General features: G+C 47.9%; 1 protein-coding gene across 1 annotated transcript in view; it reads right to left on the bottom strand.

The window, feature by feature from the left end:
• The window catches only part of LOC128943622 (kinesin-like protein KIF2A), a 236267-nt gene that overhangs the window by 118820 nt on the left and 101883 nt on the right, over positions 1 to 15564 (bottom strand). Inside the window, 2 exon segments of the mRNA XM_054286517.1 lie at positions 3750 to 3850; positions 4418 to 4540. Coding sequence (XP_054142492.1) covers positions 3750 to 3850; positions 4418 to 4540 — 224 coding nt within the window.

Below are 15564 nucleotides of genomic sequence, written 5' to 3'. Positions count from 1 at the left end.
GGGTCAGGCCACTTGGAATGAATATAGAGAGGTTGTCCGAGTAAGTGGAAATGAGATGAAGAAGGCCAAGGCCCATCTGGAATTAAGTCTGGCCAAAGATGTCTAGTATAACAAAAAGGGCTTTTTCAAATACATTAATAACAAAAGGAAAACAAAGGATAATGTGGGCCTATTCCTAAATGGACAGAGGACCCTGGTAACAGAGGACACAGAGAAGACAGAGGTACTGAATGCCTTTTTTGCATCAGTCTTCACTAATAAGACCAGCCCTCAGGGATCTCTGACCCAGGAGAGCAGGGTAAAGGAATGGTGGGAGGAAGACATTCCCTTGGTCAAGGAGGATTGGGTCAGAGAACACCTAAGCAAACTGGACATCCAAAAGTCTGTGGGCCCTGAGGGGATGCATCGAGAAGTGCTGAAAGCACTGGCGGACATCATAGGGAGGCCACTCATGATCATCTTTAAAAGGTTGTGGAGATCAGGAGAGGTGCCTGAGGGACTGGAAGAAAGCAAATGTCACCCTGGTCTTCAAAAAGGGCAAGAAGGAGGTCCCAGGGAATTACTGACTAGTCAGCCTCACATCAATCCCTGGAAAGGTGATGGAGTGCCTCATTCTGGAGGCCATCTCTATCCACATGGAGAACAAGAAAGTGATAAGAAGCAGTCAGCAAGGATTCACTAAAGGGAAGTCATGTTTGACCAGCCTGATAGCCTTCTAAGATGAAATAACTACCATGATGGATGATGAGAGAGCAATGGATTTTGTCCACCTGGACTTCAGCAAGGCTTTCAACACTGTCTCTCACAACATCCTCATAGGCAAACTCAGGAAGCGAGAAATGAATGAGGGGACAGTGAAGTAGGTTGAGAACTGGCTGAACAGTAGATCCCAGAGGGTCACGATCAGTGCCACAGGGTTCAGTTGGAGGCCTATCATTGGTGGTGTCCCCCAAGGTTCAATACTGGGCCAAGTATTGTTTGCCTCTTCAGCAAGTTCAATGATGCCACAAAGCTGGGAGGAGTGGCCGATACCCTACAGTGCTGTGCAGCCCTTCAGAAGGACCTTGACAGGTTGGAGAGATGGGCAGACAGGAACCATCTGAAATTCAACAAGGGCAAATGAAGGGTCCTGCACCTGGGGAGGAATAACCCCGGGCATCAGCACAGGCTGCGGTTGACCTACTGGAAAGCAGCTCTATGGAGAAGGACCTGTGGGTCCTGGTGGACAACAAACTGTCCATGAGCCAGCAGTGTGCCCTTGTGGCCAAGAAGGCCAATGGTATCCTGAGGTGCATTGGGAAGAACATTTCCATCAGGTCAAGGGAGGTGATCCTGCCTCTCTACTCATAGAATCATAAAATGGCATGGGTCGAAAGGAACCTTAAAGATCATCTAGTTCCAACCCCCCTGCCAAAGATAGAGACACATTTGACTAGACCAGGTTGATCAGAGCTCCATCCAGCCTGGCCTTGAACACTTTGAGAGATGGGGCATCCACAAGTCTTCTGGGCAATCTGTTCCAGTGCCTCACCACCCTCACAGTCAAGAATTTCTTCCTAATATCTAGTCTAAACCTACTCTCAGTTTGAATCCATTGTCCCTTGTCCTGCCACTCCATGCTCTTGTAAAAAGTCCCTCTCCATCTTTCTTGTACGTGCCCTTCAGGTACTGGAAGGCCACAATTAGGTCATTCCAGAGACTTCTCTCCAAGCTAAAAAAACCAAATTCTCTCAGTCTTTCCTCATAGCAGAGGTGCTCCATTCTCTTAATCAACTTGGTGACTTCCTCTGGACTTGCTCCAACAGGTCAATGTCCTTCCTGTCTTGGGGACCCCAGAGTTGGATGCAGTACTCAAGGTGGGGTCTCACCAGTGCAGAGGGGCAGAATCACCTCCCTCAAACTGCTGGCCATGCTTCTGATGCAGCCCAGGACATGGTTGGCTTTCTGGGCTGCCAGCACACGTAAGCTCATGTCTAACCTCTCATCCACCAGCACCCCCCAAGTCCTTCTCATCAGGGCTGCTCTCAATCAGTTCATCCCCAAGCCTGGATTGATACTGGGGATTGCCCCAACCCAGATGCAGCACCTTGCACTTGGTCTTGTTAAATCTCATGAGATTCCCATGTGCCCACTTCTTGAGCTTGTCCAGGTCCCTCTGGATGACATCCAGTCCTTTAGGTGTACCAGCCACAGCACTGAGCTTGCTGCCATCAGTCCTAATGAGGTCACATCTGGAGCGCTGTGTCCAGTTCTGGGCTCCTAAGTACAAGAGGGACATGTAGATCCTGAAGGGAGTCCAGCAGAGAACTACTAAGTTGATCACAGGTCTGGATAATCTCTTTTACGATGAAAGGCTGAGAGAGTTGGGCCTGTTCAGCCTCAAAAAGAGATGACTGAGAGGGGACCTCATCAATGTATATAAATATCTAAAGGGTGGGTGCCAAGAGGCTGGAGTCAGGCTCTTCTTGGTGGTGCCAAACAATAGGACAAGACACAATGGGCAGAAACTGATGCCCAGGAAGTTCCATCTGAACATGAGGAAGAACTTCTTTACTGTGCAGGTGACCGTGCACAGGAACAGATTGCCCAGAGCGGTTGTGGAGTCTCCCTCACTGGAAATATTCAAGAACCACCTGAATGCAATCCTGTGTAATGTGCTCTGGGATAACCCTGCTTGAGCAGGGAGGTTGAACCAGAAGACCCCATTGTGATCCCTTCCAACCTTACCCATTCTGTGAAAAGGACCTGGGGGTGTTGGTCAACAGCAACTGAACATGAGCCAGCATGTGCCCAGGTGGCCAAGAAGGCCAATGGCATCCTGGCTTGTCTCAGCAATAGTGTGGCCAAGAGGATCAGGGCAGTGACCATCCCCCCTGTACTTGGCACTGGTGAGACTGCACTTGGAATCCTGTGTTCAGTTTCGGGTCACTCACAACAAGAAAGACATTGAGGTGCTGGAGTGTGTCCAGAGAAGGGCAACAGAGATGGGGAAGGGTCTAGAGCAAAAGCCTGATAAGGAGCAGATGAGGGAGCTGGGGGGGGAGCTCAGTGTGGAGAAAAGAAGGCTCAAGGGACTTTATTGCTCTCTACAACTCCCTGAAAGGAGGTTGTGGTGAGGTGGGCATTGGCCTCTTCTCCCAAGTAACAAGTGACAAGACATGAGGAAATGGCCTCAAAACATTTGTTTCACAGAAAGGGTTGTCAAGCACTGGGACAGGCTGCCCAGGGAAGTGTTAGAATCACCATCCCTGGAAGTGTTCAAAAAACATGTGGATGTGGCACTTGGGGGCATGGTTTAGTGGTGAACACAGTGGTGCTAGGTTGATGGTTAGACTTGGTGATCTTAAAGGCCTTTTCTAACCTTAACCATTCTATGATTCTATTAATGTCTCCTGTAGAATAACAGTCCTATCTAAATGCCAAATATTTGATTATTTTCATTAATATATTTTCCTTAAGCAATAGCTGTCATCAGGACCTCATTTTTAAATAAAACACAGAATGCTAAGAAATTGTAAGCAATTATTTCTGTACGAAAGAAAAGAGGGGGAAAACCGACTAAATAAATAGTTATCAAAGCAATGCAACCATGTACCAAAATACTTATTGAAACCACATACAGGATGAAAGCATTTAAATTCAAGATCATTATAGTTCATAAAAATTGTTGAAGACTGAAAAAAGCACATAATTTTGCAAGCAACTTCTTTTCCGGATATACATTTTCCATCTGAGCTAAAAATACTAACCTGAGCTCTTTTTTCTCTAAGTTCCTGCTGCTGTAATCTTCTTTTTTCACGTTTCTCTTGCAGTTTTTCAACCTCTTTTACACAATTGGACTTTCTACGTGCTTAAAGAAAATATAATTGAAAAATATTTTTAATGTTGCATGAATTTAATATTTATACCATAATATTTCAATTATATTATTTATGAATAATTAAAATGCATTCATTTATATCAAGTATCTTTCCAAGCATATCAGTATTGGGACAAAATAATTACAGCAACATAATTTCTAAAATGCATATAATAAATGAATGCAAAAAAGCCATACCAATGGGACAATCATTACAGAACCAAAAATATAGCAACGACCCTCAAAAAATATTTGCATGTGATGATATTTGGATACATGTGATCTCTTGGTGTGAATTAAAAGAAAGCCCAGGTAAATGAAAAAAACCCCACTGTCATAGTTAAAAAGAGATAAATGAAAAATAAATTTGGCAGAAAGAACAGCTATGACAAAAGTGAACATATTTCTTTAGCCACAGAACTCTGAAAAAGCTTCTTGAGGAAGCCTACAGGCAACTGCATATAGAGAACATTTGTCATTTATGGACAACAACATAATTGAAAAAAATGTACATGTAATGCCTGCCCAGAATGAATCCTTGATACATGGTTTACATACAAGAGGGTCCGAATTCCTTTTTTGCAGCTTGAACTGGAGATATATCTGAAAATCTACCATTCTGTTGTGAGGAGGAAGACTGTTCAGGAAGCTGAGTAGGCCGTGTGTGTGCAGAACCAACCACTGCAAATGAAAAGCACAAAGCTCATCTAGATATGGAAGAGTAACATTTCTATCCGATAGTGAAATGCTTTATGGCAAGATAAAAAGAGGTCCCTTTCAAGACACAAAAAATTAATGAGAGGAGGGGAGGGGGGAGCCATACATGTAAAAAATCTATTAATAAAGACATTCAGTATGCATCTTCTTTTATCCTAGTGTTATACACCAATACAACATAATTAATAAGTACTAATTCTGCATGTGCATATTTTTTAAACACTCCCCTACATAATTAATAGAACTTATTAGGTGCATAAAATTTATTATGTACTTGGAGAGATGCAGTTTTGAAGTTTAAAGCATTGACATTTTATTTATATTGTAATTATACACAAAAACCCAGTAAAAAAAGGACTCACTGTTTCACATTCTCTAGCTGTTACAAAACGGTCCCACCCCATTGAACCTACAACATGTGGATGAGTAGAGTGATAGAAATGAAAGGCAGCAAAGCGCAGTTTAATCTATAAGTGGAATAAACAAGCCTTTTTGACACTATTCTGGAAAGCTAAACTTATTGATTCTATGATATGTGATAATGGACTCTAATTTCTGAAGATGCAGAGTGATGTCTGTTCCCAGTGAATGAGGTGAGAGTGGCATGCATGCAAGCCTCTTTGGTAGAGCTGAATGTTTTGTTTTTCAGAGTTGCTTCAAGCAGCTCTGCTTCAGATGGCCATTTTCCTATACATGTTCCTAACAAGATCTGCCAGAAGAGTACAAAAGTGAAGGTAACACTTTTGATTAGTAGCCTGGAGATGACATTCCAAAGGAAGACCAGTACACTGCAAAATGGAGAAAACTATGGAAACAGGCATCAAATGGGATAGAGAAAACAAATCTCCAGATCATCCCAAATATGATAGGAGATCTAGCTTATAGCATGAATTAACTACACTAAACAAGACAGTGTGCTGATAAAAGTTTAATTATAAGGCAAACAAAGAACAAATACTTAGTCCAACTGTGAATAGTAAGATGCACAGGACTGTGGCAGTAGCTCTCTGGCCACAGAGAGCAGGCACAAACTTTCCCAGACATTTTCCTGGAGAAGGCTGTGAGAAGATCAGAGAAAAAAATGAGAAACAAGTCTTATCTCCACTTGCTGCACCTGTTGTTGTGCACATGTGGAATGCATTATGGAGATTTGTTTACCAAAGGGTGATTTCTTAATTGGACACTGGATGGTGTTTGGATAGATTGACCAATTAGATCAAAGCTGTATTGGACTGTCTGTAAGGGTTACAAGCTTCTTAATAAGTATAGTATAGTGTAGTATAGTATCATATAGTATGCTATAATAAAGCAATTGATCAACCTTCTGCAATCATGGAGTCAATGCTAATTATTACCCAGCTGGGGGCCTGCGGCGACACAGGACCTATTAAAATATAAGCTACAAGGTTATTCCATACAAAACAGACCGTTTGCTACAAATGATGACATATATGGATGTGAGGAAAGCCCATCAAGAAGATATCTCAAATTTAAACCATACTGGTTTGAAAAAAATTCCCCTTTTCATGAGATTTCTGATTTAACACCCCCAGAGGCAAATGGCAGAAAGTGATCCCAATCATCTACCAGAGGAGTCTGAACACATAAAAATATGTACAAAACCACTTGTTTTACAACCTTAAACAGATGTAATGGAATCTAGCCTGAGTTAATGACGGTAGATTAACATTTGGAAAAAGAATCATTACCATCATCAGTACAAGCTAACTTTAATGCAAGAGAGAAAATTGAAACTGTTACAGATAGATAAGGAGATTATTTGATCTCACAATTAAGGGATGAATATTGTATGAATATTAAAAGAAGCTTTATTGATGTATAATTATGTTATTGTAGTTTAGATGTCCTCTGTTCTCACCAATAATCCCTCCACACACCCCCCTCCCCCCCGTATTGCTGCCATCAGACAGCCTGGGTTGTCTAGGACAGGTAGAAAGAAGGCATGCACATGTGCCCCTTGCATGGGGCAGTTGGTAACAGAAAAGCTTGTTGCTAGGGGGTGCAGCATGACAACACCTGACCCTCTAATCAAGTTACAAGGAAGCAGTCTCCATCAACTTCATCAATAAACGGCAAAGAAGAGTTGACTGACAGACTTTGGGAGGGGCCAGGGTTGGCTGATGCAACCCCCAGGAGTATAAAAGACTGAGCGTCCATCTTGAAGAGGAGCCAGCCATGTGGTAGGGAGCTACAAGGGCAGTTCCCAGCCCTGAAATTTTTCCTTATGTAGTCCTTTTGTTGTATTTTTGTTAAGGTTTAATAAACCATTTAAAATGTTTAAAGTGAGTGGTTGTTTCTCACAGAATGGGGCCTCATCCGGGATATAAAGCCTCTTCTCACGTGGCCCAGGAGATTTCGGAGTAATGGTGCCCCTGCTGACTTCTCTTGGGACCATCAGAGACAGCAAAGGACTATATACCGAAAAAGAAGAAAGAGAAGGATCTAGAAGATTGTGAGTATAAGTGTGTGCGTGCCTGAAGTGTGAGTGAGGTAGTTTTGGGAGTGTGCTTAGGGTAAAAGATTCTCATAATTATTTTGGCCAGAATATAGTTCTGTAATTCTGGTATATGGACGTGAGTGACGCATTAGTAATATACAGTTCCGTCCTGATCATTTGAAGCTTCAGGATAATGGACGGTTGGAAGCAAGGGTGGGACACGTAAGAGAAGAAGGAGGGGGCCCTGTTGCCTGCTAGACAGGCATGGAAGAAGGGCAGAAATGCAGCAGGCGGGATGCATAAAAGATGAAAGCAGGGACCCCCAGCTTAGCGGGATGCATAAGATTGAAAGATTTGTAAGAGCTCAAGAGCACTTGGAGGTTGCCAAGTTGAGACCCACAATGTTAAAGTGATAGCAAAAGTCACCATTCAGTAGAAATGGTGCTCATCTTGGGACAGGTAGTTGAGGTAACTTTCCCAGCCCATGGGTAGCGGGGAGGGGAAGGACCACATGGCTACCTCACATGGAGCAGCGGTGCATTGAGTGCAGTGAGCTTCAGCGCAATAACTTCCAGAGCTTATCAGCCAAAACACACACCTGCCCGCGGTGACTAAGTGGTGGCCGGCACCAGCAGGGCCACCACTCGGGACAAGCCAAGTGCGCGGGGTTCCCCAGGTTGGGACTGCAGGAGAGGGCAAGCGGGGTTTTGCGGGGCTACTGTGGTGGTTCTCCTGACCCGCTGGCAGGGAGGAGTCCAGGGGCCATTTGCCTGGACCGGTGTTCGCAGCTGAGCTCAGCACTGCAGGTTTCCAGTACATGCCGACCCCGTGAGGATGGGGGAAGGCCGGTGGGGCCGTGGTGCTGAGATTACATGAGGCGCTGCTGGTGATTGGAGACCTGCCAGGGTGCGGGTGTCCCCAGGCCGAGCCGCAGGGTCCGCCATGGCTCCCCTGTGGAGCAGTGAGATCGAGACCCCACATGGGTGATGGCACCCGGAGGCGACGGAGGGCCATGGGCAGCGAGAGGGCTGCCGTCTGCGACTGGAACGACTTTCACTGAAAGCCAGGGACCGCCCTCTAGTCTGCCGGTGTGGGCTGCCAGCAGTGGGGGCCATGCTCTCGTGGACCAAGAGATTTGGATGCGCTATGTGTGCGGTGCTGCTGAGGGTTGGGGACAGGCTCGGTTGTGTGAGGACCTTGCAGACCACAGTGATCACTAGCATGGCGAGGGTGTCATGGGACATGTTCTGCGTGAAGACCACTGAGAGTTCATAACTCCTGGCTGTACAGGGGCTTCTCTGCAACACACCACTGTGGGGCAGAGCAGACACAGAGCAGGGACGCACGAAGGCGCAGTGCCAGCTCGATGGGGAGGGAGTGGTGGCTTAGGATGCAGGGTGCAATCGCGTCTGGCACGACAAGCAGTAGGTGCCTCTTGTGGGGGTGACCCCGGCATTGTTGGCTCACCTTTATGGAACTGCCTGCAGCGAGTCAGGGATGCCAGGGGCAGTCGAGCCCGGCAGGGCTAACCCAGGGCATCAGGCTGTGGAGACTCCCCTGGAATGTTCAACAGCATGGAACCGCGTGAACACGAGAGCACCACGTGAGCAGCTCAGCAGCTGCTTCCACTGATGTTCCGAGAGTATAAGCTAATGATTTGCTTTTATTTTCCAAGAAGAAGGCAAAGCTTCTTCTTTCTTTTTTCTCTCTTTTCTTTCTTTCTCTCTCCTTTTAACTAATTAGGGAGACAGGGTCTGTCAGGAGAACCTGTAGTTAGAATGAACTGTGAGCCACCCTCCACAATGATAGGGATCTCAAGCACCCCCCCTTTTAGTTAAAAGGTAAGAAGTATCCCTTGACAAAACACAATAGTGTAGCTGTGTAAAGGGTGGAGAATACCATAACCTATTTATTTACTCTTTGAACAGTACACTTATAGGGATTTCTTATTCACTGTCACATATTTAGATGTTGTGCATTACTAATAGGTTTTGTGTGGATGTGACAGCCTGGTCAGAGAGTGAGAAAACGAGATTAGTTTTCTCACAGCAGACTTATGAGACTTTTTAGGGAGTTGTAGAGAAATGATGATAACTTGTTAGTATAAACAACCTGCAAGTGGTGTTTTCCTACTCTGTTTTTCTGTTCTTCTCAAGGACTGTTTGTGAGAAAAGTGTTTTTATTAATTAGCCAATCACATTGAATGTATCAGAACTGTATATAAAAAGAGAAGAGTTTTTCACATTAAATCTGCTGTTGTGCAAATCAGCCTGCTTGGAGTCTGTGCCGCTTTCTTACTCGATATCGACATCTGGTGACCGACAACGTGTATTGTACCGATTGGCCCCTCATGGATCACGGGACGGATGGAGACACCTGGGACCTCCGCTGGGACCCCTGCCGGACCTCCGCCGGGATCCCGAAGCGCCTGTGCAGCCTGCCTGCATCCGGCCACCCTCTGCTTCCCCAGAGAAGGTAACGACCTTTCCCCACATCCTTCTGAAAGGGACTAGGTCCGCGGTTTTGCCCTGGTAGCTTAGACCAGCGGGCAGGGACGAATCCCCAGCACAGTGGACAGTCTGTGCTTTGCCGGGGTGGGGTGCCAGTGTTTCCGCAATGGGAAACAATGCTTTTAAAGAAGAAGAGATGTTTTTTTCCATGTGGAGGGACCTGATTTCCTTTAGGGGACTGTCTGTGTCGGATGATTCGCTTTGCGATTTATTAGCATGGGCCAAGTCTTATGATTTCCCTGTGGATCTGGACTCTGCTTTTAGTCTGATCCTGTGGGAGGCATTGGGCCACAGGCTTGCGGAGAAGTTTTCTGGAGGGCACTTCACCATGCCTTGACTTATGGCTGTGTGGAAACTCCTGTTCTGTGCCATCCCAGCCCTGGATAGTGCATCGGAGAGGGGGAGTTCGGAGGGCGGGGATGGTACCAGCACCCCGGGGGGAAGGTCGTCAGACTGGGTGGCTGCCACCTTCTCTCCAGCTGCAAGCTTCTCTCTGGCTCTGCACAGACTGGTGGGAGGCGTGGGGACTCACTGCAGAACCCATCTCTCATCTGGAGATTGTGTTCCACCAACAAGTCCTGGTCCCTACATCTTTGGGAGGTCACCATCTTGTCTTTCTGCAACATCACTGCCGCTGAGAGTGATAGCCACATCTCGGCCACGACTGGGAGACGGCACTTCTCCACCTGCGCCGCTTTCAGCCCCTCCGTCGCCTGTGGGTTGGTTCCCCGCTTTCCTGCAAAGAGCGGCTGGCAGGTTGCTGCGGTGGTCAGCCCCGCCCTTCCCCCACCTGCACACCAGGGACCGACTCTCTCACGGCCGGCAGGAGGTGCAGTTCCAGGCTCAAGATCCCCCCCCGCAAAGTGGGTGAGGGTGGAGTTGGCTCCAGCATTGACGGTCGCCACGACAACACTGGTCGCTCCATCAGCTTCCTTAACCATGGAGCCTGCGCAGCTGTTCCGGCCATATCCATCGTCGATGCCTGCTGGAGTTTGCTCCAGCTGACGTCACACTCCCGGCTGGTTTCCCCCTCCTTTTCCATGGCACCTGCGCAGACGACAGCAACTGTGACTGCCACTGCAGTACCGTCTCTCCAAACAGTAAATCACACCGCGAGGGCTGTGTCTCCTTTCGTTCCCCTGCCTTTGGTTGTGGAGCAACTGCCTCCTCCTCCTCCCAGCACGGCAGCTGGCTTGGTTGACTTAATGTCTTTTACACCTCTGCCAGTGCAGCCTGTGGGGGTGGCGATAGTGCCACCGGCCACAGTGGCACTGCCCACTGCCCCGCCTCCAGCCACGCCATCCGCGGCTGGACCCCAGCACCGACACAGCCAGCAGCCAGCCCCGCTGCATCTGGACTTGTAACTAGCCCTTCGGTCTCGCAGCCCGTGGTCGGCCTCTTAAGTCCAAACCCTTTAGCCAACCCACCACCCCCTGCTACCCACTGGCCGTCCTCCCCATCCCTAGATGGGGACACGGACAGCAATGACTGCCAACAGCTAGTCTCCTGGTGGGAGCATGCCCTGGTGGTAGACTGCCGGCACCGACAGGTGGAACCATTGTCCGCAAGTAACCTCTGGACTTCGCCTCCCTGTCGGGTGACCGTACACCCCCAGAATCCCCACAGCTCTTGGGACGCAGTTAAGACGCGAGCTTCAGAAGCTGGGAATGGGGATCTGTTAGACAGGACGGGAAGGCCACAGTGTACAGGTGATGACACCAAACTTGCCTTGGGGGGAGGGGCCACAGGTGTCGGTCATACAGCTTGTCCAGCATCTGAAGGAGGAGCACGGGTGGTTCAGGAGGACCATGTTCTGCCTCAGGGCCAGGTGCAAGCTCTTCCTGTGTATAAGCCTGTCCCAAATTCAGGACACGCTGACAGGTGTGTTGTGATTGCTTGGCAGGTGATCCAGGATTTGAGAGACCAGGCTGCAAAACATGGCCTTGGCTCTGTGCAAGTCATGTGGGCTCTCAAAGTGATAAACTTGGACCTGCTTGCTCCATTTGATATTAGACATATTGCTCAGGCACTGTTCCAGCCTATGCAATATGAGGTTTTTTTGAAGTACTGGATGCAGGCTGCTGCAAAGGTTGCAGCAAGCAACAGGCTTCTGCCTCAGGGTGACCCTACATATGGCATGGGGGTGGATACTCTCCTCGGAGAGCAGACCTTTTAGAATCTTGATTTTCAGGCTACCTGGGACTCTGCTGTTCTTGAGCTGTGTGAAAGGGTAGGATTTAATGCATTGTTGAAGACTATTGAGACGGCCTCCCCCAGGCCACAATTTATAACGATAGTTCAAGAGGCAGGTGAGCCTTTTTTTGCCATTTGCCGAGAAGCTTGCAGCTGCCCTGGAGAAACAGGTTGAGGATGATGCCTTCAGGTAAATTTTATGCAAGCAGTTAGCTCCATTTAACTCGAACAATGAGTGCTGGAAGATCATAGATGCTCTTCCAAGTGACCCTTTGGTGGCGGACATGGTTGATGCATGTGCCAAGACAGCTGCTGTAGACCACAGGGTATCCGCTCTGGCAGTTGTTCCATGGCCAGACCAGGTACCCTTAGGGGGCGGACAACAGAAGACGAACAAAAATAAGGGCAAGAAAAAGCAGGGAACACCCAAACCAACGGGGATGGGTGCCTCCTTCTTGTGTGCTAGATGCCTAAGTGCAGGTCATTATGCACACCAATGCAAGGCTAAATTTCATGCTAATGGCCAGCCTTTGGCAGGCCCGGGAAATGGGAAGAAGAGTGCACAGGGGAATTGTGCCCTGACACAAGTGATTCCTCAGAGCATGGTGCCGGGTCAGGTTTGCCCAGCCAGCTTGGAGGCATCACCCATGGCTCCGCTGGCATGGATGTATGTACCGCTGGCGCAGTCATCCTAGAATCCTGTTGTGAACATAAGGTTCCTTTGGATGTGCTCGAACCTTTGGGACAGGGACTGGGCGCACTGCTTGTGGGGAAATCTAGTGTCACCCACCAAGGAATCTATGTTCACCCAAGGGTCACTGACTCTGACTTTTCAGGTCTGATTTTTTGCCACAGTTTTCACGCCCTCCCCCCCCCTCCCCCCCGGCACTATTCCGGCAGGGACTGGGATTGCTCAACTTGTGCTTTTTCAGTCATGTGTCCCCAGGACTGACCTGCAGACTCATGGGAGCAGTGGCTTCGGATCCATGGGACGGCCACAAGCCCTCTGGTCTGCAAACATTTTTGCTTAGCTACCCCAGATGGTGTGTACCCTGACCCTACCGGGTGCCCACCTGCCGATGATTGAGCTTCAAAGTTTGATTGATATGGGGGTGGACGTGAAAGTCATCTCCCTCTCTGTGTGGCCTCCTGCGTGGCCTTTGGCTCCCGTGGGATCGCCCATTGTAGGGGTGGGGGGTCTGGCACGTACCATGATGAGCCAACAGTTCGTGCTCATCAGCAACGCAAATGGGCAGGAGGCTGCAGTTTGACCATATGTCATTCCAATCCCAATCAATCTATGGGGGCAGGATGTATTGGCTGCCTGGGGGGTGCGAATCGGGACGGATTTTTAATTGGGGCCACTGCGTTAAAGGGTGAAAGATATCCTCTGCTTCCTTTATGGTGGCTGGTGGACAAACCCATTTGGGTTTATCAGTGGCCCTTGACAGAAGAGAAACTGGTCGCCCTTCGTGAATTAGTTTAGGAATAACTGCAGCAGGGACACACTGAGCCTTCTATGAGTCCCTGGAATACTCCCGTCTTTGTGATAAATAAAAAATCTGGGAAATGGAGGTTGTTACAAGACCTCTAGAAAATTAATGCAGTGATGGAAAGCATGGCGGCCCTGCAGCCTGGTATGCCCTCACCCACCATGATCCCAGCGGGCTGGGAAATCTTGATCATTGATCTAAAGGTTTGTTTTTTTATGATTCCTTTGCATCCTGATGATAAGCCAAAGTTTGCCTTCACAGTCCCTTCAGTCAAAAATGCCGAACCTGTGCAGAAGTATCAATGGAAGGCTTTGCCACAGGACTGTCACAATAGCCCGACTATCTGTCAGTGGTATGTGGCTCAGACCTTGTCCGGAGTCTGCGAGCAGTTTCCTGATGCATGTTGTTATCATTATATGGATGACATTCTGGTGGCGGCACCCACCCAGGATGAGTTGCTGAGGATACGGCCTCAGCTGTTTGCTGCTCTGCGTTCTTATGGGCTGCAGGTGGCCCCGGAGGACGTTAAACAGCACCCCACCTGCAAGGATCTGGGATCAAAATTCTTGACCAAACCATTCAGCATCAGGAGGTGCAATTCTTGGATTCTATTCGGACCTTGAATGATGCCCAGAAATTGATGGATGTCATCAGTTGGTTGCATTCTTACTTCGGACTGACCGGAACACAACTGGCCCCATTGTATGGCACTCTAAAGGGGGACCCTGACCTGAGGTCCCCTCAGAAATTGACTCCTGCAGCAGAACAGGCACTGGAGGAGGTCCAAAGGGCTGTTTCTGCTTGTCAGGTTCATTGAATAGAACCTTCCATTGATATCTCTGTTTTCATTAGCAATCCAGATTTCCATCCTACGGATCTCATTGGCCAATGGAGTGACAAGTGGTCAGATCTCTGGCACGTTTTGGAATGGGTCTTTTTGCCCCATCAGCCCAAAAAGACAGCACCCTCGTTGTTTGAGTTGATTGCTCGTTTGATAATCAAATGCCGTCAACCGTGTTTGCAATTGATGGCAGCCGATCCTACAACGATCATTCTTCCTGTGAAACAGGAAGATTTTGAATGGAGCCTTGCTAACAGCGCTCCCTTGCAAAGTGCACGACAGAACTTTTCAGGGCAGATTGACTATCATGTGCCTGAAATAAACAGGGCCAGGAGACTTTTTCTCCTTTTTGATGCCTTTATTAAAAGTGATCAGCTCAGGATTGGGCAGCTCGACAGGTCTGCAGCATGTGTCGTCTCTCCCAAGGCGAGTCAGAGGAGGAGGATATGCACAGCTCTGTCCACAAAGTGGCAGAGCCGGGGGAATCCAGTCCTCGTGAGAGCCTTTTGGGTGTGGTATTCCCCACCAGGTGTTGCCCCTCCCACTCAGTCGGCCTGGTCTCACCGCCGGGGTCGTCTCTCCTGGTCAGGGCGAGAGGCTCCGAAGGTGTTCCGCGTCTCTGCAGGCTCAGCACTCGGCTCCTCACGTCCAGACATCACTCCAGTCTCTCAACTCTTAGGTGGCTCGTTGTTTTTGGGGTTTCTCCGTGAGTTTGGAGTTGGGGGTCCCACAAAGCATTCTGGTCTTGGGAGTCACTTTGCATAGCCCCCCCCACCTTCTCAGGTCTCTTCACCCTTCTGGGAAAAGTACACCTTAGCCTCGGGCAAGGCTCTGCTAATACAAAAGGAGCGATTAGCCTCAACGACCCGTGATTACAATAACAAAACACAAAGAACTTCTTCTCAGGTCTCTTCACCCTTCTGGGAAAAGTACACCTTAGCCTCGGGCAAGGCTCTGCTAATACAAAAGGAGCGATTAGCCTCAACGACCCGTGATTACAATAACAAAACACAAAGAACTTCGGCAGCTACAGTGATCTGGCTGCCTTTTTGTAACTTTTTCTCACAAAAAAAATATTACCCGAATTTTGTTCATAACAGTCCCCCCTCTTTTTCTTTGATCGAGATTAAATTCTAAGCTCGCATCAACTCACAATTTTTTTGTTTTGAATCTACTATAAATCTCTTGTGCACTTTGGTAATCATGGTTACTTAACCTTGTTACTTTCCTTGGTTTCTTCAGGTAGGTCTGAACGGCAAGTACTATTCTACTAAAACAGATAAATAAGCATAGTAAAGAGAGCAATCTTCCAAGTATGCACGCACTGAGAAAAACTACCTTTTCCCATACATCTTTTCTGAAAATCCCCAGGTTCTCCCACCCACTGGGATCAAGTGTAGGAGTTTGTTCTTGATTATTTACCCATGTTAATCTTTTTAATTCGTTTAAAATGTTCCTAATAATTGAATTCTTTATTCTTAATACTGCCTGGA

This window comes from Melozone crissalis, unplaced genomic scaffold (assembly GCF_028551555.1).
Source record: "Melozone crissalis strain CALT ecotype California unplaced genomic scaffold, PUWL_Pcris_2 ptg000049l_1, whole genome shotgun sequence".
In the NCBI taxonomy this organism is placed as follows: Eukaryota; Metazoa; Chordata; class Aves; order Passeriformes; family Passerellidae; genus Melozone; species Melozone crissalis.
Note: the sequence above shows the minus strand (reverse complement) of the source record. Positions and strands in the feature narration are given on the sequence as shown.